The 22,062-nt window shown below is 39.1% G+C and overlaps 2 protein-coding genes across 27 annotated transcripts in view; both read right to left on the bottom strand.

The window, feature by feature from the left end:
• Positions 1-350: 350 nt before the first annotated feature.
• On the bottom strand, positions 351-15,511 carry aebp2 (AE binding protein 2). Its single transcript, XM_083528598.1, has 8 exons — positions 14,800-15,511; positions 8,796-9,006; positions 6,481-6,588; positions 6,125-6,311; positions 5,900-6,024; positions 3,486-3,553; positions 3,069-3,182; positions 351-1,178 (listed from the first exon to the last, which is right to left on the bottom strand). The coding sequence occupies exons 1-8, from the start codon at positions 15,270-15,272 to the stop codon at positions 1,166-1,168; spliced, it is 1,299 nt and encodes a 432-aa protein (XP_083384724.1). The 5' UTR covers positions 15,273-15,511; the 3' UTR covers positions 351-1,165.
• Positions 15,512-18,382: 2,871 nt separating this feature from the next.
• The window catches only part of plekha5 (pleckstrin homology domain containing, family A member 5), a 125,663-nt gene continuing 121,983 nt past the window's right edge, over positions 18,383-22,062 (bottom strand). For 18 of the 26 annotated variants that reach the window (XM_083528256.1, XM_083528277.1, XM_083528279.1 and 15 more), the window contains 3 exons: positions 21,869-22,005; positions 21,489-21,602; positions 18,383-19,390 (listed from right to left, as the gene is read on the bottom strand). In XM_083528256.1, the coding sequence (XP_083384382.1) occupies positions 21,505-21,602; positions 21,869-22,005 (235 nt within the window). In that variant the 3' untranslated portion in view covers positions 18,383-19,390; positions 21,489-21,504. Of the gene's footprint in view, positions 19,391-21,483; positions 21,603-21,868; positions 22,006-22,062 lie in introns of all 26 variants that reach the window. The other 8 variants (XM_083528267.1, XM_083528283.1, XM_083528260.1 and 5 more) reach the window with 2 other exon arrangements.

Genomic DNA, 22,062 nt, shown 5'->3' with positions numbered 1-22,062 from the left:
GCATATTGACAAATCTTTCTATGCCGAATCTTTCCGGGCGTTAGTTAAACACTGGGATAAATGTATTAATAAAGCAGGGTGGTAGGTAAAAAAAAATAAATGCAAATATGTTATGGGTTGACTCGAACACCACTAAAAGTGATAAGAGAGAAGTACTGTTTAAAGACAGACAGAGTTTTACTCCTGAACATCGTTTGCTGCTTGCTGTATACAGCAGGAACTTTAAATGACATGATTCATCATTGTTATAGACCAGACAGTGGGAGTGTGACTGAGTGTGGACATGTGCGTGTGGATGTGCTTGCTTGAATAAAGATACACACAGAAAAAAAAATAAAGACAGACGAGGATTCTGCATTGCTTTCTGTTTTTACTACAAAGACAGAGTTGGGATCCAGCAGTACATGGGGTGGAGTTACTCCATTACACTACAGAGCACGATCGTTATCGATCAAAAAAACCTGTTCTATGCAAGTCTAAAATGCTAGTGTTTACTGTAGCACCATTTCATTAGAATGTCTTTAGGAACCTTGGCTCGTATATAACTAGAGTAAGGTCACTATGAAAGAGCGCACACATGAACATTAACATCATCCTCATCTACTGTAACGCACACTGGAGCAGTACTCGGCTAACGCTGCAGTGAGAAAGGGGTCACTACATCTATTCTTTCATTTCAAAATGTGTTGGAACTTTCATAGCGTTCCAAGCAAATTAACTAATCCCGCTCTCTCTCTCTCTGTGCAGTAATATTTCCTGAAGTTGGTGGAATATTACAGGTATCTACAGTACAGTAAAATTCTTCAGTACAAAAATATATTACAAATCTCCAGGCATATTTACATGGGCACTTTCTCAACAAATACATCTATACGATCTCTATAAAGCTAGTGAGGAAAGCTGTGGACAAAGGGAGAGCAATTCAACTTGAACTCAATAGTGGTATTAAGAAAAAAAACCAAAGCATTTTAAAAGTCTAGCACCAGTCAGAGTCTGATATTGTGCAATTTCTTCCTCTTCAAAGACTGAAAACATGTTTAAAATTCTGGGCATAAAAAAAAAATAAAATAAAAATAAAATAGAACAGTAAGAAGAATTTGAACTCCTGCCTCTAGAGATCCACAAGTCCACTTGAGTTTGAAAACATCAGCAGGCAATGGTGCTTCTAGAAAAACATCCTGAAAACAAACAGATTCACAATTAGGAGGGGAGAAGAACACATTTAATCTTAGGTATACAAGGTCATGAGTTCAACACTAAACAAAATTTAAAAAAGGCTTTTTCAGATTTCTCTGGGCGATCAGCATCAGTAGATTTAAAAACTTCAACTTTAAAACATTTGGGATCGACAGATTTATTGGTTTTAATAAATAATTGGCACAGATAGGTGATTGCTGGAACTATTTCCAGATAATCCATACAGATATTTTTTCCTGGTAGCATTATACAGTGCAAAAATGCCCCCTAGAGGCAAATCACTGATGCCAACCCAACATTCAGAGGTTCACTTGGCTGAAGCAACTTACAATCTTCTCATTTATACAACTGAGATCTCTGTAGCACTAGTTGGGTTTCTGAGTCCTGTGTTCAATTCCATTCAGCTTTATTTGTAGAGCGCTTTTACTGATGAACTTTGTCCCAAAGCAGCTTTACAGAGTTAAAGTAAGTAAAGGTGGAAAGTCTAACTTTGTTCCTTATATTTATTGTACAAGGAAAAACTCTACCATCTGAGATGGTATGGGGAAGAAACCTTGAGAGGAACCAGACTCTAAAGGGAACCCATCCTCATCTGGGTGGCACCAAATGTTCATTAGTTTCATAACTGTTCAGTGAATGCAGATCCTAAGAAATTATAGCACACTGTTTATATTAATTACAGTCTAAATCAATCTTCAAAGCTCTTGAGTTGCTCAGTAACTTCATGGATCTTAAGGCTGTTCTTCATTACTGCAGCAGCCTGACCTGAACCAGCAAGGCAAAGCAATCTGAATGAAGCAGTGCTTTTACACTTTGTGTGTGTATAAAGGGGTGCAAATGAATGTCTACATTACTGTGGAGTTTGGATTGATCATATTTTGCAACCAAAGCAAATATAAAACACTGGGAGAATTGTGGATTATTGTAAATTACAGAGTGCATCAGGATCCAACTGAATCACGTGGTCCCTTTACTTAAATAAGAAGGTAAGACAAACAAAAAACCCCCATGAAACCAGCCCACAATGTTTTGCAATAGGGAAAATATTAAGACTGAAAGACTGACTATCTACTGCTTCTTCAGTCTTCTCAGAGAATAGTGGTGCACTTTTCTGATTTGTAAGACATTTCTGAAATAAACAAAGAATAAATCCGGAAACCTGGCAACCATGTAAACAGAACAAACACCAATTTCATTAGCATTATCTAAACAGTGTTTTGCTTCAACCTGACCAGAGAGCTGCCTTACTGAGCTACAAAATAAAACCACATTTCTACCATATTTTGGTACAAAAAAAAAAAAAAAAAAAATGTGTTTTTCTTCCACCGAGCCACTGGTACATACTTTTCCCAGACACAGAGCAGCACAGATCCTCCAGCTATTGGGACACCTGAGCTTTCCTGCCATATGTAATTCTTCTCCAAACTGTAGGGACGTGTTTGGATGTGGTATAGTAAAATTGTGTTAACTTAAACTTGAAAACCCAAACCTGTTCCAGCATGGTTTGGAGTTTAAGATCTACAGAGCTCTGATCTCAACCCTAGTGAACACATTTGGAATGAATGTGAACACAGGCTTTCTCACCTCACCTACATCAGTACTTTACTAACACCCTTGTGGTGAAGGAATTAGCAGAGCAAATTGGGACTAAATGTGGAATGAGATGCTCACCATAGTTATGATCAGATGCTCGCAAACCTTTGGCAATACAGTGTCCAATTTAAGAGATTTGAAGCAACCAAATCAATTTGACACCATAGTGTTACATTCCTACTAGTTTGTTTATCTTCTGTGTACCTACACACGGTTACTTTCTCAAAGACTGTTAATATGGAATAAATGATCTGGAAAAACTCTACTGTGCAACTAACCTGTAGATGTTGGGGTCCAGAAGCACAGCTGTGTCCTGAGGCAGCTGTGAGAGATGTACCACTTTAGTTTTCATCTGTGGCCGGTCACTCTCACTCACCCATGAGTCTGGCAGTCTGAGGGAGAAACAGACAGAAGCACTTCCTCAATGTTTTACGAATGTAAATTAGAATGAACAATAACTAAACCTATGAAACTCTCTTCGTCTACCTCTACACTGCCATCAGAGCTGAGATCAGACATGTTTTAATCAGTCAGATAGTAATGATCCGAACGTGATACCAGTGCAAAAAAAACCCCATCAAGGCCGTGTGATCTTAATCCATGAAAGTGTACAAAATGACGTGTTCATTAGTAGAGGTGGAAGAGAGGTGATTTTCTGTTCACCTGCCGAGACTGATAGACTGCTCTGTACTCACATGTCCTCTGGAGTCCAGTGGAGCAGCACCTTCACCTTCCCTGAATCCTCCTTCCGTCTTGCAATGACCTATTGATTCAATACAAACAGCATGTTTTTGGCGTTTAATAGAGCTGAGGATATTCATGAAAGCTTGTGAGCGATATTGAGTGGGTAAGCAGAAAGTAGCAGAAAGTTCCAGTGCTGGGATTATGTACTTTTGTACAGGAAAAAAGACTTTCTGTTTACATCTTTTTTTTTTTTTTTTTTTTTTTGATGGTTCCCTTTAATTCCTATAACGCCAACTATTGAAGCTTTGTTTCAAAAGATCTGACTATCAGCCTACATAGCACTTCTCCAACAAAGATTTACTCACTACAATCACAACATTAAATTTGCAACAATAAAAAAAAGCACAGCACTGTTTGGTCTGGTACGAAGGTCTGGAACATAGAGTACCTTCCTCACTACTGCAGATACAGTGGTGTGAAAGTTTTTGCCCCCTTCCTGATTACTTTTTTTTTTTGCATGTTTGTCACACTTTAATGTTTCAGATCATCAAACTAATTTAAATATTAGTAAAATATAACACAAGTGAACACAAAATGCAGTTTTTAAATTAAGTTTTTTATTTATGAAAGAAAACGAATTCCAAAACTACATGGCCCTGTGTGAACGTGTTTGCTACCCTGTTAAAACTGTGGTTTATCACACCTGAGTTCTATTTCTCTCGCCACACCCAGGTCTGATTACTGCCACACCTGTTCACAATCAAGAAATCTCTTAAACAGGACCTGCCTGACAAAGTGAAGTAGACCAAAAGATCCTCAAACGCTACCTTCCCAGGAGTGGCCGGCTGACCAAAATTACCCCAGGAGCACAGCAATGACTCATCCAAGAGGTCACAAAAGACCCCACAACAACATTCAAAGAACTGCAGGCCTCACTTAAGGTCATAAAGGTTCATCTCAGTTTTGCCAGAAAACATCTTGGTGATCCCCAAGGCTTTTGGAAAAAATACTCTGTGCACTGACGAGACAAAAGTTTAACTTTTTTGGAAGGTGTGTGTCCCATTACGTCTGGCGTAAAAGTAACACCGCATATCAGAAAAAGATCATCATAGCAACAGTAAAATATGGTGGTGGTAGTGTGATGGTCTGGGGCTGTTTTGCTGCTTCAGTACCTGGAAGACTTGCTGTGATAAATAAAACCATGAATTCTGCTGTTTACCCAAAAAAATCCTGAAGGAGCATGTCCGGCCATCTGTTCGTGACCTTAAGCTGAAACGAACTTGGGTTCGGCAGCAAGACAATGATCCAAAACACACCAGCAAGTCCACCTCTGACTGGCTAAAGAAAACCAAAATGAAGACTTTGGAGTGGCCTAGTCAAAGTCCTGACCTGAATCCTATTTAAATGCTGTGGCATGACCTTAAAAAGGCGGTTCATGCTCGAAAACCCTCCAATGTGTCTGAATTACAACAATTCTGCATAGATGCACAAATTCCTCCACAGCGATGTAACAGACTCACTGCAAGTTCGCAAACGCTTGATTGTAGTTGTTGCTGCTAAGGGTGTCCCAAACAGTTATTAGGTTTAGGGGGCAAACACTTTTTCACACAGGGCCATGTAGTTTTGAATTTTGTTTTCTCTTAATAATAAAAAGATTGCTGAAACTGTTGGAAAAATTTTTCCAGCTTGAGTGTGTTGCTGGAGTGGCTGAGTAGGTCTGCTGTCATTATACAGCACGAGCGCTCCCTCTAGAGGCGAATCACTGACACCACGTGCTGTTTGTTTGGTGAAAGGAGAGCGCTATTTTATATTTATGAATTATTATTAATACTTAATTGCATTATATAAAATCAATAATTATATTTATTTCATTTAGCACATTTTTATGATGCAGTACTTTTCTGTTACTGTTTTATTTTTGTAATAAAAGTCCATTACTATTTTACATGCAGTATTTAATTTTTTATTTTAGATCATTCAGTGTCGATTTAAAAAGCTATTAGTTGATTAATCGGTTATCTTTAAAAAAATTTTTTATTTATTTGGCAGTCCATATATATCCCAATATCCTTAACACGGCACTTCTACAGCAATATAGCCCTGTCCTTTGGTTCATTCTATGCTCTGTGGCTCACTTGCAACAACAAAAATGCTGCCTGTAATCCATAAAAGTCATTTCTGGTTCACTTCTTTCAGTTGGGTCAATTCAGGTTCGAACCACTCTCTCAGAACAGGCCACTCACCAGCTGAACGGAACAAATCTGACACAAAGCAAACTGTCGAGAGCAGCAAAGGCGACGTGAAGCTGCTGAGAGGTGTGATTAAGAGCATTCATCCCACTGGCACCTTTCTGCCTCGTTTCATGTATAACAAATACAGACTTTAGGGATGGATGAATGCATGGATGAATGTACTGCGCACTCACCGTGCTGTGAAACACCACGCTGTGGCCCTTGCCCTGGCTCTCAATGTGGGTTGCTAAATTGAGACAGATGGCACGATGACGGATGGCATCCATCGTTTGTGCGTCAAAGAAGTCGTGTGGCCGAGCTGGAACAGGCGGGTTGAGTTCGAAATGAGGAACATAAAAGAGGAACATTAAAGATAAAACACATAACAGACAAACCAGCACCAAGACCCTGATACATACGCAACGATCTCCTGCATTTGTTCTTTAGTTTCCTCCGTTTGCTCATGCCAGCTTTAGAGGGCGACTCCTCCTTCAGCTTGGCCTGGCTGGACAGTTTGGATGAGTTCTGTGAGCTGAAGTGGGTGGGTACGTGACGTGCTAGTCCTCCCTGCGAGGCAAAAGTGGCATTGCATCCACCCACTACACACTGAAAAAGAACAAGTAAATAAAACCAGACGAAAGCATGAAATAACACAGACAGTATTTGAGGACGTGTAAAAGAGTGAGCCTCTTGATGTACACATGTTTTGGCTTTGTAGATTATAGCAAGCTGTGTAATGTTACTGCATTAAATAATCCACAGAACAAAGTCATACCTTGAAAGGTTTATCACCACTGTGGGAAAGCATGTGTCTCTGTAGCCAGCTCTGGCTGGTGGAGGGTGTGTTGTACACCTTACAGCCCTTCCACAGACACACAAACACCTACCACAAAAAACAAAAACAAACAAAAAAACACACCCATACACACATTTAGTATATAGAATATATTCAACGTGGCAATATATTATCTATATATAAAGATTGATAAGTGTATCATGACATCACTAGAGATATTGTGAGCATAGTAACATCTAAAACACTGTGTTGCATCCCAGTGACCAGCTGTAAAAAAAGTGTGGCTACAGAGTTGCAAGAACACTATAGGGAAAATGTCTCTAAATGTGACACTTATTTATTTGCCCTTAAGTGCAACTTTCCAAATTTACAGCTTTACATATTACATACAGATTTAAATTTCTATATTTTTTAGAGGTCAACCGATTAATTGGTTTTGTCGATTAATCGGCACTGATATCTGGAACGACCTGCAAAAATCTATACCAATAGGTTTTCCGGGTTGCATTATACAGTACGAGATCGACCTCTAGAGGCAAATCACTGATGCCATGTGCTGTTTTTTTTCTTCATTCTTTTTATTTTAAATTTAACTGTTTATAGCATTTATCACATTTTCATGATACAGTACTTTTTTTGTAAAAAAAAAAAAAAAAAAGGTTCAGTACTATTTTATATGGAAATATATATTTTTGCTACACCAACAATAAAAGATTATTTTCCCATGTAATATTTAACATCAGCTGTTATTTCCTGGCCGAGTTCCAATGCCAGTACAGCAGATGGACATTAATAACGGCCTACTGGTATATGGGTCAGGCCCTCGTAGTGACGGCCTTACTATCTATAAATCAAGCTCACTTTTTTAGGTGAAAACAAATAAAAGAAACAAACAAGTATGAAACAAGGAAATGCAAAAAAAACAAAACCACAAATGTACAGTAATAGTATTTTTAAATCAACTTGGTCTGAATATGAACACATTTACAGTGGACCTGATTTTATTTTTGGAACATCCTCAATCCCAGTAAAGCATGTATTTGAAATAAGCAGTTATAAATAATAATATTAAGACTTTAGACAACTTTTAGGTTTTAAGGTTTATTGGATTAACAGAAAATGTGCAATATGCATCAAAACGAAATTAGACAGGTGCATACATTTGGGCACCCTTGTCATTTTGTTGATTTGAATACCTGTAACTACTAAGCACTGATTAATTGGAACACACAATTAGTTTGGTGAGCTCATTAAGCCTTGAACAGGTGCATCCCATCATTAGAAAAGGTATTTGAGGTGGCCAATTGTGCAATTCTGCACACACGCCACAAACGGAGTCGCTTGAGGTATGCAAACGCACATTTGGACAAGCCAGCTTTATTTTAGAATAAGGTGCTGTGGACCGATGAAACAAAGATTGAGTTATTTGGTCATAACAAGGGGCATTATGCATGGTGGCAAAACACACAGCGTTTCAAGAAAAACACTTGCTACCCACAGTAAAATTTGAGCGAGGTTCCATCATGCTGTGGGGCTGTGTGGCCAGTGCCGGTACTGGCAATCTGGTTAAAGTTGAGGGTCGCATGGATTCCACTCAATATGGATGGATATTTCAACAAGACAACAACCCAAAACACTGTTAAAAATCTACTTGGGCATTTATGCAGAGGAACAAGTATAATGTTCTGGAATGGCCATCCCAGTCCCCAGACCTGAATGTCATTGAACATCTGTGGGGTGATTTGAAGCGGGCTGTCCATGCTCACCAACCATCAAACCTAACTGAACTGGAGATGTTTTGTCCAAAATATGGTCCAAAATACATTCATCCAGTATCCAGACACTCATTACAGGCTATAGGAAGCATCTAGAGGCTGTTATTTCTGCTAAGGGAGGCTCTACTAAATATTGATGTGATTTTTCTGTTGGTGTGCCCAAATGTATGCACCTAATTTCGTTTTAATGCATATTGCGCATTTTCTGTTAATCCAATAAACCTTATTTCACTACTGAAATATTATTGTGTCCTTCAGTTATTTGATAGATCAAAATGAAATTGCTGATCCAAACACCCAAATATTTATAAATGAAAATCATGGACATTTTCAGGAATTCCTAAACTTTTGCATACAACTGTAAAAAAAGCTGAAGCATGTGGGCAATGTAAAGGATAAAAGACGCAGTAAACGGTAAAAAGAAAGCTAGCCTAGCAGAGATAGCATTAAAGAAACATGAACTATAATTTTTAATTTAAGAAAGACTAAGAAAAATCAGGATTGTAAATTGTTACTGACCCCTCCACGCTGACCATCCACGTGGACTGAGCGGATGTGTTCTGCCAGGTCTGGGCTACTGGTGAAGAGCAGAGGGCACTGATCCCAACAGCAGGGATATGATGAACCTTTGGTAGATGCTGGAGCTGCTCCCCCGTGGCCGTTCATCATGGCCGGTGTGGAGCGTCCACTGGACGCTGTGCTCTCCATGTCCATCAGGGTGCTGCTGATACTAAAAAAAAATATATACAGAGACTTACACAATCAGAAAAGCAGGTGTATGTTAGTGTTTAGATGAATTAGACGAGTTCACACTAACTACGAACACAGACCTCCAGTTTATGTTGCATTTGTGTCACATAGCAACAATTTAGGGACAAGAAACATGATTTGAGATTTTCTTAATTCTGTGCAAATGATGTATAAAGCAATAAAATGACAAACCCAAACAATTTGTATGAATGATTGTTTTGACCACTGCTCTGCTGCATGTAGCATCATGTCCACACTAATAATTTTTTTTTTTTAAATGCATAATTTTCTCTCCATTTTGGCTTTCCTTCCACACGAGACCCCGCTTTCAGTCAACAAAAACTCTAAAGTGAATACATTTAAAAACGTGTTTTCACATTGCAGTATGGACTGTGAAAACAGAGACTTTCAAAACCGTTGACGCATTTTTACTTATTTAGTAAATAAACAGCAGGCGGAAATGAAGCAGTTTAGGCTTTGCTTACGTGTAGTACAGGCGTGCAATCGTTTTAGACGTTTCAGTGTGGATGAACAACTTATGGGAAATGATTGAACATGACAGTGTGGCCTTAGTTCCCTCCTGCAGTTATGTCCTTGGAAGAAAAAAGCAGAACTGTAGTTACTTGGAAACTACTTTCCAAGCTTTCTGCTGTTTGGAGTACCAGTGTTTATCCGTTGTTCCATTCATATCCAGCACTCTAGATCACCCCTCATCAATCTCGATAACCCTACCTCACAACCCTAACACATGAAAGTCTGCAGGAGACAACATTTCTGGCAAAGTGCTCAGGGAATGTGCAGAACAGCTAGCCGATGTCTTCACTGACATTTTCAACATCTCCCTGAGCAGCGCCTTGTTCCTACGTGCTTCAAGACAACAACCATCGTCCCTGTGCGAAAGAAGTCTACAGTCTCCTGCCGCAATGACTATCGTTCCGTCGCACTCACACCCATCGCAATGAAGTGCTTTGAGAGGCTGGTCATGAAGCACATCAAGACTCAGCTAACCACCCTCACTGGACCCCATGCAGTTTGAGTATCGTCCAAACCGTTCCATGGAAAATGCCATCTCCATGACCCTCCATTTGGCCATCACCCACCTGGACAATAAGGACACATACGTACGAATGCAACTGCAGGTTAGCATTGAACACAATCATAACTCAGCACCTGAACCTACTGGGCCTGAACACCTCCATCTGCAACTGGATCTTGGACTTCCTGACTGAGAGACCCCCCAGTCAGTCCTAGATCGGGAACAGCATATACAGCACCAACACACTGAGAACAGACGAACTGAGAACAGGCCCCTCAGGGCTGTGTGCTCAGTCCACTGCTGTTCACTCTGCTGACTTGCGACTGTGTAGCAATGCACAGCTCAACCCACATCATTAAATTTGCAGATGACACGACTGTGGTGGGTCTCATCAGCAAGAATGACGAGTCAATATACAGAGAGGAAGTGCAACAGCTAACTAGCCTGGTGTAGAGCCAACAACCTGTCTCTGAACGTTCACAAAACCTAAGAGATTGTTGATGACTTTAGAAGAGCACAGAGCGGCCATTCTCTACTGATCATTAATGGATCCTCCGTGGAGATCGTCAAGAGCACCAAATTCCTTGGGGCTCATCTAGCGGAGACCTTCACCTGGTCACTCAACACCAGCTCCATCAGCAAGAAAGCCCAGCAGCGTCTCAACTTCCTGACCATGTTCTACCGAGGGACCATCAAGAGCATCCTGAGAAGGTGCATCACTGCCTGGTTTGGGAACTGCACGGTCTTGAATCGCAAGACCCTACAGAGGATCGTAAGGATGGCTGAGAGGATCATTAGAGTCTCTCTCCCCTCTATCACGGACATTTACACCACACGCGGCATCCGCAAAAGACGACCCCCCCCGTCCTAAGGAGATTTGGGAACCTGCTGCAGAATGTGGGGTGGTTCACAGGATCAATAATTAATTCAATTCAGTCGAAAAACTCCCTGAGGTGGTATGAGGAAAAAGCCTTGAGAAAAACCAGACTCAAAACAGAACCCATCCTCATCTGGGTTACACCGAATGTCCAATTATCATAGTTTTTTCAAATTTGCAAACCAAAGGCTGGCATTTATGAAAGTTGGCATAGCAGAGAAAAGCACTGCTAGCAGCTTCGGTGATAAAGGGAGTGGGTTGTGGGTTAGCAACAGTTGTGAGGGAAAAATGGGCGGGCTGCACCACTGTGAAACGTGCCTTCTTGCCCCTCTCTAAGACAAAAACAATGCCAACAGGAAGAATAAAGCCACATGAAAAGGAGAATAGGCTTTTAGAGGAGGCTGTGCCTCTGTCATGCTTTTATTCACTCATGTTTTAACAGAGGAATAGAAGAGTTCCAGAAGCTTCCCATCACCAAAACCACCCACAGGGTTTACAAACGCTACACGGGTCACGGTTTATACAGATCGCTTAAACTCTGCAAGTTTTCTTGGACTTAAACCAATAAAACTGTGGTACCAATCCGTTAAAAATCATATACCCTGGCTTTAGAACAGGAAATCAATTCATATAAAAAGCATCAAGCATTTAATAAAGGATTTACTACTGAGGCAAATCTCAGCGTCAGTAGTAACAGCTAAGTAATTTTCATCTTATTAACCGATGTGATATCGTGACCACAATATCGCAAAACAAATGTTTCAAATTTAATATTCACTACAGTTAAATATGTTATACAATTAACAAAGATGTTGATTACCATATATATTATATATTTGTCAATTTTTAATTTTTTATCAGGATTTTAGTCATTTGCAGTAACTAAGTAACTAAAACGATATAAATAAGTATATAATTTTATATCATTATAGATAAGTAGTGAAAGAAAACACTGTTTGTGACACTGAAAGAAAACCTAGAAACCTGTTTATTCAGAATTTAATGATCTGTTACTATTACTACTAATAATATCCATCTTTTCAGTCCATTTATGCAGCTTGGTACAGCAACTATTTTGTTTATGAAGACTGAAAAAAAACATTTTAAGAATGGACAGTAATGTGCCTGTAGTCAATTAATGTTAAACCAAAACATTACAAATTTCTAACATCTCCTTTTTTCTGAATTATATAAAACTATACAGTGATCTGTACACTGATAAGCAAGCGGAGGCCATATCCTTTACACCGACATGCGTTTCATCAGCGTTTTCACAGACAGCCACTTCTGAATAAGGAATTTGAGACCACATTCCAAAAGATGCAACAGACATTGTTTTGTTTTGTACACTATGCAAATTACATTTGGAGTGAGTGAAAAAAAAACCTTCATTATGTTACATATGCAAGTGAATCCAGAGAACAGGGTCTCTTCGGGGGACACTATGTGAAGGATATTATTGAGTGCACAGGTGCAGGATATCACATTTCAGCTCAAGCAGTCTTACAGTTCCTGAGAACTTGGTGTCCACATTATTTAGAAAGCATCTTCCTCATAAATATTAAGGAGCAGCTTCTGGAAATCATTTAACACCAATGTTCCAGAGGCAGGAGAAGTATCCAACAAACAACTAGCAAAAGTAGGTTTTGTAAATTCTCCAAAATGGCTCAAAATATAAGTAGGGGTGGCAAAAAGGTGTAAGTTGGTTCAGAACTACCAATCATGTGATGGTGTAGAAGCCAAATGGTGCTTTTTGGTGCAGTTTTTTGTATTTTGAGATACACTGTATACTCATACACATGTGTATGGCCCAAAGTATGCGTACCCCCCCTTTGCCATCAGACCCTGTCTGAATGCTGAACATCTAATTTCAGATTGAAACCCCCCTGTGATTGCTGTTATAATAAACTCCACTCTTCTGGAAAGGCTTTCCACTAGATCTTAGAGTGTGGCTGTGGGAATCTATATTCGATCATCTACAAAAGCATTGATGAGATCAGACTGATGTTGGTGAGAAGGCCTCGAGTTAAACCAGTGAGATTTTCAGGGCTCTGTGAAGGACACAAGTTCTTCCACTTCAACCTCAACACACCATGTCTTTATGGCTCATTATCATGCTGGATCAGTGCTTGGGTCTCTTAGTTCCAAATAAAAATTAATTATAATGCAACACTATACAAAGACATTCGATATAATTTTGTGATTAAAACGATGAAGTAGCATTGTGGAGAAGAATCAGGTGTCCATGCACATTTGGCCATGAAGTACATCATAACAGCTTAGTGACAGGTCACAATGCAGTAGATCACATTCAACTCAAACCCCAATCAAAACTCAAGCCCAGTGTGTAGTTATGTTTATAAATAGTTTTGTGTAGATTCAACACATTGCGAGTTCTAATTAATGGTTGATGAGTTAAAGAGCAGCTTCAAACTGCCGGAAATTTAAATGCCTGTTCAACACTGCCTTAAAACGCCGAGCTGGCACAAACTGTTCATACAACACAATCAAAAGTCTGCTTCTATGTATACAGTGTCTAACAACATTGACTACAGTGTCCCAACTACAGTGTACAGTACAGACTACTACAGTGAAAAACTTGGAAACAGACGTGTTAAACTCAGACCCCAGGCCGCTTCCAGCCTTCTGATATATTATACACAGCAATATCATATTTCTCTTATATCAGTTTCTACGCCTTATTCCTAAAACGATGTCCTATCTCTGCCTATAACCTGCTCAAACCCACTGCATGTTGGAAGTCCATATTTGTGGAAGTCACTGATGCACACCTTCACTCTATCCTGAGAGTCACACCAGGCACAGAACCTCTAGATGGAGATTTCTTCTTTTGGAGACCGCTCTGTGCAGCTGGGGACGGTTCTGCATGAACAGCCTAAAGACCCAATAAATTACTGAGAAACTCAAGAACTTTGAAGATGGATGTGGACTGTAAAATCTACAGTCTACTACAATGACTCAGGACCACAGGTTGCATTTAATTGCCCATCACTGCACAACTTAATGATAGAACTGTAATAGAAATTGGGTACCATCCAGATGAGGATGGTTTCCTCTCAAGGTTTCTTCTTCATGCCATCTCAGGGAGTTCTTCCTTGCCCACAGACACCAATGACTTGCCACAATTATAAGGAACAAACGCACACATTTTTTAAAATTGAATTAAAGCGATTAGGAGACTATCTCCATAGTTAAAAGCGACATACAAATAAAAATGAATTGAACCACATGGCAAGCGTAAAAGAACTGACAGCCAAACAACAATGCCAAGCTACTCGATGGTCCAAAGGTGCCGAAGAGCAGAATGTACTGCTTTTGGCAGATGTCCTCATCCAGAGTGACTTACAGTTAATTACAGAGCAGTGATGATTAAAGGGTCTTGCTCGAGGGTCCAGCAGTGACAGCTTGGCCGAGCTGGGAATTGAACTCGCAACCTTCCGATCAGTCTCAAGTCCCCTTTCTAATTACTGGTTTTATTTTCGGAATTAATTCTGTATCCAGTCCATCTTGTTTATTACACGGTGACATCGTTTCTTCTACTTAGACCCGGCATTTCATTCTGGGCCCCTTTATGATGAACCCCCAAGGATGTAGAGATGCACTAAAATAAAAACAAAAACAAGACCCTAAACAAACAAACAAAGACTAATGATAAACACGCGTGGCAGTGCTGATCTACAGCAGGGGTAAGTAAGCAGGTGGTGGTGGAGGTCATGATGCATGGTGGTGGGGACTTTACAGAGATGTGCAGCAGTGAAGAACAGTGTGTGTGTGTGTGTGTGTGTGTGTGTGTTACACCGGGGGAAGTGTGTTAAGTGACAGCAGGGTAAAGTACAGACCTGTCCTCGGAGTCGATGCGGCTGAGCGGCTCTCCGTCGGAGGAGGAGATCTCCACACTCGCCCTGCGCTTTAACTCGGTGCCCGATTTGTCTTCGGGCTTCCTCACGGCGCAGTCGAGCGGAGAGGACACGTTCTCCTCCTCCCTTTGTTCTTGCCTCGGCTCCCCCGTCACGTCGGCCGAGCTCTCCGCAGCCGCGGCGCGTTTCAGCTCAGGCGCGTCCGACTCCGTGTCCATCTCCTTCTCCTCCTGTCCGTCTCCGCTCAGTCCTTCGTCGTTGGACGGGGTTCCGTCGGACTCGTCGGAAGCCGTGGTCTTCTCCTCGCCATTCTCGTCCATCTTTACAGCCTCGCTCTCAGCCGGTTCCTGATCCGGAGCGCGCGGGGCCTCTGGGCTCGACGTGCCCTTCTGCTCGTCGCCGGGGTTCGGGGAGTCCTGCTCGGATGTCTCGGAAGCCATGCCGGACTTTAACATTGGGTCACGGAACTCAGTGCTGAAAGTTTCGGGGACAGGAAGGAGAAAGGAAATCACTCGTCGTCGGGCCGCTACCAGGCGAGCGCACAGCAAAGGGACATGAGGGGCGGAGCTTACACGATGACGTAGCGCTCCGGTGCCTCCACGTGGTGGTTAAACGCTGCCTCGGTCAAACGTGCAGCAAAATACAGAACAGGAACTCGAAGATATCCGACTTCCCAGTTAAGAAAGATGGCGTTCCAGTGGCTGGCTTTCAGATTGTAATTCTTATTTTAACTTATTGTAAGACAAAAAAACTTTACATTCATATTATAATAAAATATCGTAAATATAATACTGACATTTAAATAAAAAAATAAAAAGAGGGTACATATACATGGTTACAACAAAAAGGAGGAGTTTAGATTTTATGAAGCTTTCTGGCTTCAGAACTTATTTTTTTTATCCAAGTAAAAAATATCCCTTTTCCTTATCTCAATTTTAAAACCAGTCAACACTGTAAAATAAACATTAAACCTCAACCCAAAAAAAATGTAACACACATACGGGGGAAAAATATGTATAACAGTCTCAGCCTCCATTCCACACAAAAATCAGTTCTGTATCTCTTTAGAAACTGGTTTGTTGCATTTTATATATATATTATATATATATATATATATAATTTTAAATCATATTTCAATAACTTATTTAGTAAAACAATATTTTATATTATAAATCAATTTCCAGTTGATATTCTCAAAACGTTTATTTCAGAAATACTTATAACGAAATGTTTTGGGACAATAAATCAACTATCTGAACAATGTATTATTACCCTTTCTATCTGTACTCCGACTCGTAATTCATGTACTCGGAAAAACTGTTTGGTGACGTCACTAACATGGCGGCGCTTATGGTGCAAAATAAACCAGAGCGCAATACAAATAAAACAGAGCGCAATAGTGGGTCTGGTTTAAAACACTGTCTGATTCACAGATTACTAAAATGTAAATGATCCTTCTGCAAGATTTCTTGTAATTAAAATAACTGCATTAATAATGAATCATGAAGAACAATGACCCGGGATCATTACATCCTCATAGAAATAAAGATACAAGATTCTTATTTTTCACATATAAAGTTATATACAGAATACAACTTGCACTGAAATGTAAACCTGATCGGCTGCTCAGAAAATTGTGCATTAGATAAAAAAAAGACTATAAATAAAAAAGAAAACAAGAAAACATAAAGGAACATATGACAAAATATATTAGATAAGGATAAACTTGTAGTAAATAAATATAATGCATATAATAAAACGCTAATTATACACCATTTCCACTGTATTCCAGTTTGTCCAATTTTTTTGTCTACACCAGAAGACTGAAATGTAGAGTCTTTGTTGTGATGCAGATTTATAAAGTGAGTGTTTATACAGTACCACACATTTTAATGGAAGATTGCTAAAGTTTTTTCCCTTTAGTTTATTAATCTTTTAAATAACATACAGGTATCGTCATCATTTCACTGTTAAACACACGTAACAATAAAGCCAAACAGAACAACAACAAAATTAAATAATAATAATAATAATAATAATAATAATAATAATAATAATAATAATAGAGTACAAAAAAAACTCGAACCCTAAAAGTTAAAATAATACCAAAACATGAAAAACAAATGATGACACATTAAATTACAATTCTATAGAAGGAAGGTGGTGGCAAACCATGTTGCCAGAAGTTTAGAAAGTTTCAAAGCACTAAACTTTGCTACAATCTTGATTGCTGTAGTGTTTGTGATGGGAGCAGCCATGTTGGTTTGACGTCATTGCCTGAGCTGACTATTGAAGTAGGAATTCCAAGTGTTTCTTTAAAAAGGTTTCCTGTTTGAAAGTCGGGAATTACGAGTTACAACCTTTTTACAACATTTGGGTGGTGATTTGGGCTCCACCAAATATTGACCATGAAGTAATTGCTGGCTTTGTGCAGGCCATGGGGACCAGAACTATCCTGGAAAATCAATCCAAATATATTGTTTACCTTTGTTATTCCAAGGGGTACTTTTTTTTAAATGAAAGTAAAAACATTTGCTTGAATAATGGAGATAAGATAGAAACTGTTTATGCAACAATAAATTGTATTATTGTTTTTTTTATTACTAACCCCTAGTTCAATTAACACCAGAAATGTGCACTATGTAGCTGCCACATCATGGACTGCTTTTTATTATTATTGTTATTTTAGAATATTTTTATGATCCCACAGGGAAACTGTTATTTCTTCACATATCCCAGCAATGCAGAAAGCTATGTAAAGTTAACCATGCTACAGCACCCCTGGAACACAGAGGGTTAAGGGCTCTGCTCAAGGGTTTCAGGAGCGGCAGCTTGGGGATGCCAGGGCCTCGAACCCATGACCTTCCGATCAGCAACCCAGGGCCTTAAACGCTGAGCTAGCACATCCGCTATTTACTCACCAACCCATGAAATGTTTGGAACGTTAGTAGCTTTTACCTCCAGTTTCTCTGAAGGGCCAAATTGGCAGTAAATTGACATCCATTTTGTGAGGACTTTGTGGTTATACATAAAGTATATGGATTCTAATAGACCTACAGGACATGACTAGGAAGTCCAGCAGGTGGCACTAAAAATCATGTCTGGTGTAATGCAGGCTCTGCTCGATAAAGGACAGATAATTCTTTGTCAAATGTAGCACTACCTTAAGTAGTATGTTTAGCAGCTGTTCTTTACAAATGATTGTCGTGGTAAAAGCAAAATATATCTTTTTGACTTAAGATTCAGGTAAAATGTTATTACAAACAAATAAGTGAGCAATAATAGTGCATAATAAATATCTGTGAAAGTAATGAGATTTAATGACACCATTACAGGCTAAAATCTTCCCAATCCCAATGATGAGCACTAGCAAGCTCCAGATAAAGTCCAAATTCCTGTGACCTTCACTATTTGTGTGTAAACTGGTTGGACATTGGCTGGTAGGATCCCTGCTGTCCAGTGAATTTATACCCGATACCGATTTCCTTCTTGTGACATCATCACTACCAGGTTAATACAGAGCCGGTTAAATAAATATTAAGAATAAAAAGACATTACAGACATCTTTTATAACAACATTTATTTCACATGATATAAAACAGATGAGATTTGCATATTGACTCCTTAGATAAGCTCTTATAATTTTATCGTACGGTGTACATTATATACAATATGATCTTTACATCTTCTACAATAAAGTTAACACCGAAACCCTGGTTATTGCTTTTTTAGCTTTACATGTGCTATACTTCTCTAGATCTGGACCCCGACATGGACAGAGACCACACTAAACCAAATCTGTTTGATAATACTCTCTTTAATACTTTAGTTAAATATATCTCAGCCATAGAAATATAAAATGAATGTTCATGAATGTTCTGTTGGGGAAATCACAGACTAAACTTTCTTTACAAAGCTAAAATTGTGGAATCTTCATCTGCAGTGGTACAGCAGTGCTTTTAATGAGCTCATTCACACTGAACGCGTTCTGTACAGATAATATCCACACGTTACTACGTTTTTAAAAAAAGTTGTGAGGTGTTATACAGTGCAAAAGATATGAATGCTAAAACTGTGTTCTCACGGTAAACGAGTCAGACTTTAAAAAAAAAAAAAATAAAAAAAAAATAAAAAGCAGATCCTGTGCATAACTCCTGGCTATCTGAAGTAACGAGCCTGTGGGTGTGTATGTGAGAGAGGATGGAGCTCTAACCCACTTTCCCCCCACTGAAGCGAACGTGGCTGCTCTGAATAATAAATCTGTAAATCAGTAGACCTTTCTCACAGCACTGCGTTTATCCTTTTATAAAAAAAAATGCCTATTCGAACACAGAATAAAACTTGCGATCATAATAAACACAATAAAACATGAAAATATCATAAATAATAACATTATTAACTCTAAGGTAACCTGTTTGTCTAATTCTTCTGTGGCAGTTGGTTAAATAGAGCGATGGCATGAACGGCGACTGGGTTGTCGGTGTGGCCTCTCGCTGCTCTACAAGGCTGCGTTTTTGGTTCTCCTTCAGGACCACCTTCATGTGTCAGCGTTTAGGGATGTAGCTGAAGCCGCCTGGGAGCACAAACAACGAGGTGTCACATTAGCTGAAAATGCTGTTTTATCCATACCAGGTATAATATATTTATAATATAATTATAATAACCAGCCTGATCTTAATTCTTCAATAAATTGTACTGAAAATGATTGAAAGAAGTGATTTTATTCTGAAAGACTTAAATGTCCTAAATATTGCTTACCGTAATTTCCGGACTATTAAGCGCACCCAAATATAAGCCGCATGCACTGAATTTGACAAAGATTTTTATTTTGAACATAAATACGCCACACCTGTCTATAAGCCGCAGGTGTCTACACTGAAACTAATGAACTTGACAGTGTCTGTTACACGGCTTGTATCTAACAGTAGCCGACCAAGAAAGTCATTGTTCACTGTCTTCCTCCTTCCTTTTACAACTATTTCTCTCGAGAGTTTACCATGGGTGAAGCTTTTCTCCTGATGCCGTGCAGCTCAGAACACAGGTGAAGTGTGTTTTCATGCCCGGTTGTTTTCAGCGTGAGGAATGATTCGCATTTCCTGTTGACAGTCCATATTTATGATGTGGTGCAGGCTGATTCAGTGGGAGCGCATCTGATTTAATATAAAAAATTTAATTGGTTCACCTGAACCCATTCAGCAATTTCATTGGTCTAATGTTATGAGGCTCAGTTTTTTGTCTTGAAGTTTGTGAAACCGGGAAAACAGGAAAAATCCATAAAGTAGCCGCTTTGTTGTTTAAGCCTCGGGGTTCAAAGCGTGGGAAAAAAGTAGCGGCTTATAGTCTGGAAAATACGGTAATTGAATTTGCTTTAGTTAAAGATAAATAGATATTATTTATATTTATTATTTATATATAAATAAAAGGATAAGATTTAAAGAGAAGGTAAACAGGAACAATGACAATTTTTGTACGTCTCTGTACACCACTACAATGCATTTTAAATGAAGCAATAACACGTGATTGCAGTGAACACTTCCTGGATTCATTCAAGCGCTTTAATAAAACTATTGCGTTAACCAATGAAAGTTCCCATGAACCAAATGCAAATTCAACATTTGAAAACAACTGCCTTCTACTTTGTCATGAAATAAAAATAAAACAGGTCACAGCTGGTCATGAATCCATGTTCAGTCGAGTGTTCTATTACTTCTGAGTCTGTAAAAATGACAGCTGTTTGATATATAATGATTATGCATTGAATGCAATACTTTTCTCAAGCCGCTTGAATTACAACCCGAAAGTCTCCACATCTCCACTGCTTCATATCCGTCAAATAAAGTGAGTGTGGTGAACTACAGGAATCGTGTCGCTTCCCAAATATCTGACTTCATTATTCCTTTGATTTACTGTATTATACATTTTCGTTATTGGGTTTAACCATGAAACCCTGCTCATTGCTGCTAGATGACAGATGTGGTACACAAGTTGTGTTTTTCTCCCAGGATTGTGTGAACTTTAGAATCAAAACATCGAACAGAAAACTGCAAGAATTTGCTTAAATCTGGCTAGCTTGTTACATCATGCAGCTTGTTACATCATGTTACATCATGCAGCTTGTTACATCATGCAGCTTGTTACATCATGCAGCTTGTTACATCATGTTACATCATGCAGCTTGTTACATCATGCAGCGTGTTACATCATGTTACATCATGTAGCCTGTTACATAATGCAGCTTGTTACATCATGTAGCCTGTTACATCATGTTACATTATGTAGCCTGTTACATCATGCAGCTTGTTACATCATGTAGCTTGTTACATCATATAACATCATGTAGCCTGTTACATCATGCAGCTTGTTACATCATGTAGCTTGTTACATTAATGACTTTAGTCTTTATTCATTAGTACATGATAAAAAATTTATTTGTACATGACCTTTACATACACACAGTGTTATTAAACAGAAATATACCATTTTACCCCCCCCCCCCCATTTTATAAGTTTTGCTATATGATTAGTACATCAGTTAATTAAACGCTGTATTTTTTCCTTCAGAATGCGTCTTAGATTTTGGGAAAATAACACTGTGCACTATTCCACTCAGGAATGTTCAGTTATGAATAGTTATAGATGAATTATAACAGGATAATAAACCCTTACTGTACTTTTTTTTTCTCTCCACTACACACACATGAAGTGGGAACCATCAGGGAGGTGAGGAGGGGAGGAAGGAAGAGGAGAGGAGCTCGGAGACTGAGGCGAACTGGAAATGCTGTTCACTGCAAACCATCCGACAAAACAAGACCATAAACAGGCACCATAAAGGTAAATATTATGACTGCATTACACAAAAACACGCTGATGGTCAGAAAGAAAAACATATACATACAATTTAGCAGTGAAATAAGTACGGAATAAAACACCAGAGTTTGGCAGATGATATGTTAAAAAAAAAAGGTGTTTTATTCCTCTTATACTACAGCAATTAGTTCATCCATTAGTTATTAAAATGCCAGCGTGCTTCAATCTGAGCGCTTCCTCTCACCTGAAACCGTCGTGCTGTGTTTGGAGGACGTCAGGTTGTAGGACTCCTTGATTATGTGATCATGACTTTGTACAGAGAGAGATTCATCATCGTCATTTTCCTCGGTGCCGACTCGTACCATTACTGCAGTCTGTACACTAACAAACAACACACATTTACAGTACAGTTAAACAGTGTCCTTGACTAAAGATTTG

This window comes from Silurus aristotelis (genome assembly GCF_946808225.1).
Source record: "Silurus aristotelis genome assembly, chromosome: 24".
Taxonomy (NCBI): Eukaryota; Metazoa; Chordata; class Actinopteri; order Siluriformes; family Siluridae; genus Silurus; species Silurus aristotelis.
This window is presented reverse-complemented; position numbering and strand designations above follow the sequence as displayed.

Coding starts and splice junctions, on each gene's coding strand:
- aebp2 (XM_083528598.1), bottom strand. CDS start 15,272: ATGTTAAAGTCCGGCATGGCTTCCGAGACATCCGAGCAGGACTCCCCG. Junction 3,554..5,899: donor GCGTGGTGTTTCACAGCACG/GTGAGTGCGCAG, acceptor TTGAATCAATAG/GTCATTGCAAGACGGAAGGA. Junction 3,183..3,485: donor CACTGGACTCCAGAGGACAT/GTGAGTACAGAG, acceptor TTTCTCCCTCAG/ACTGCCAGACTCATGGGTGA.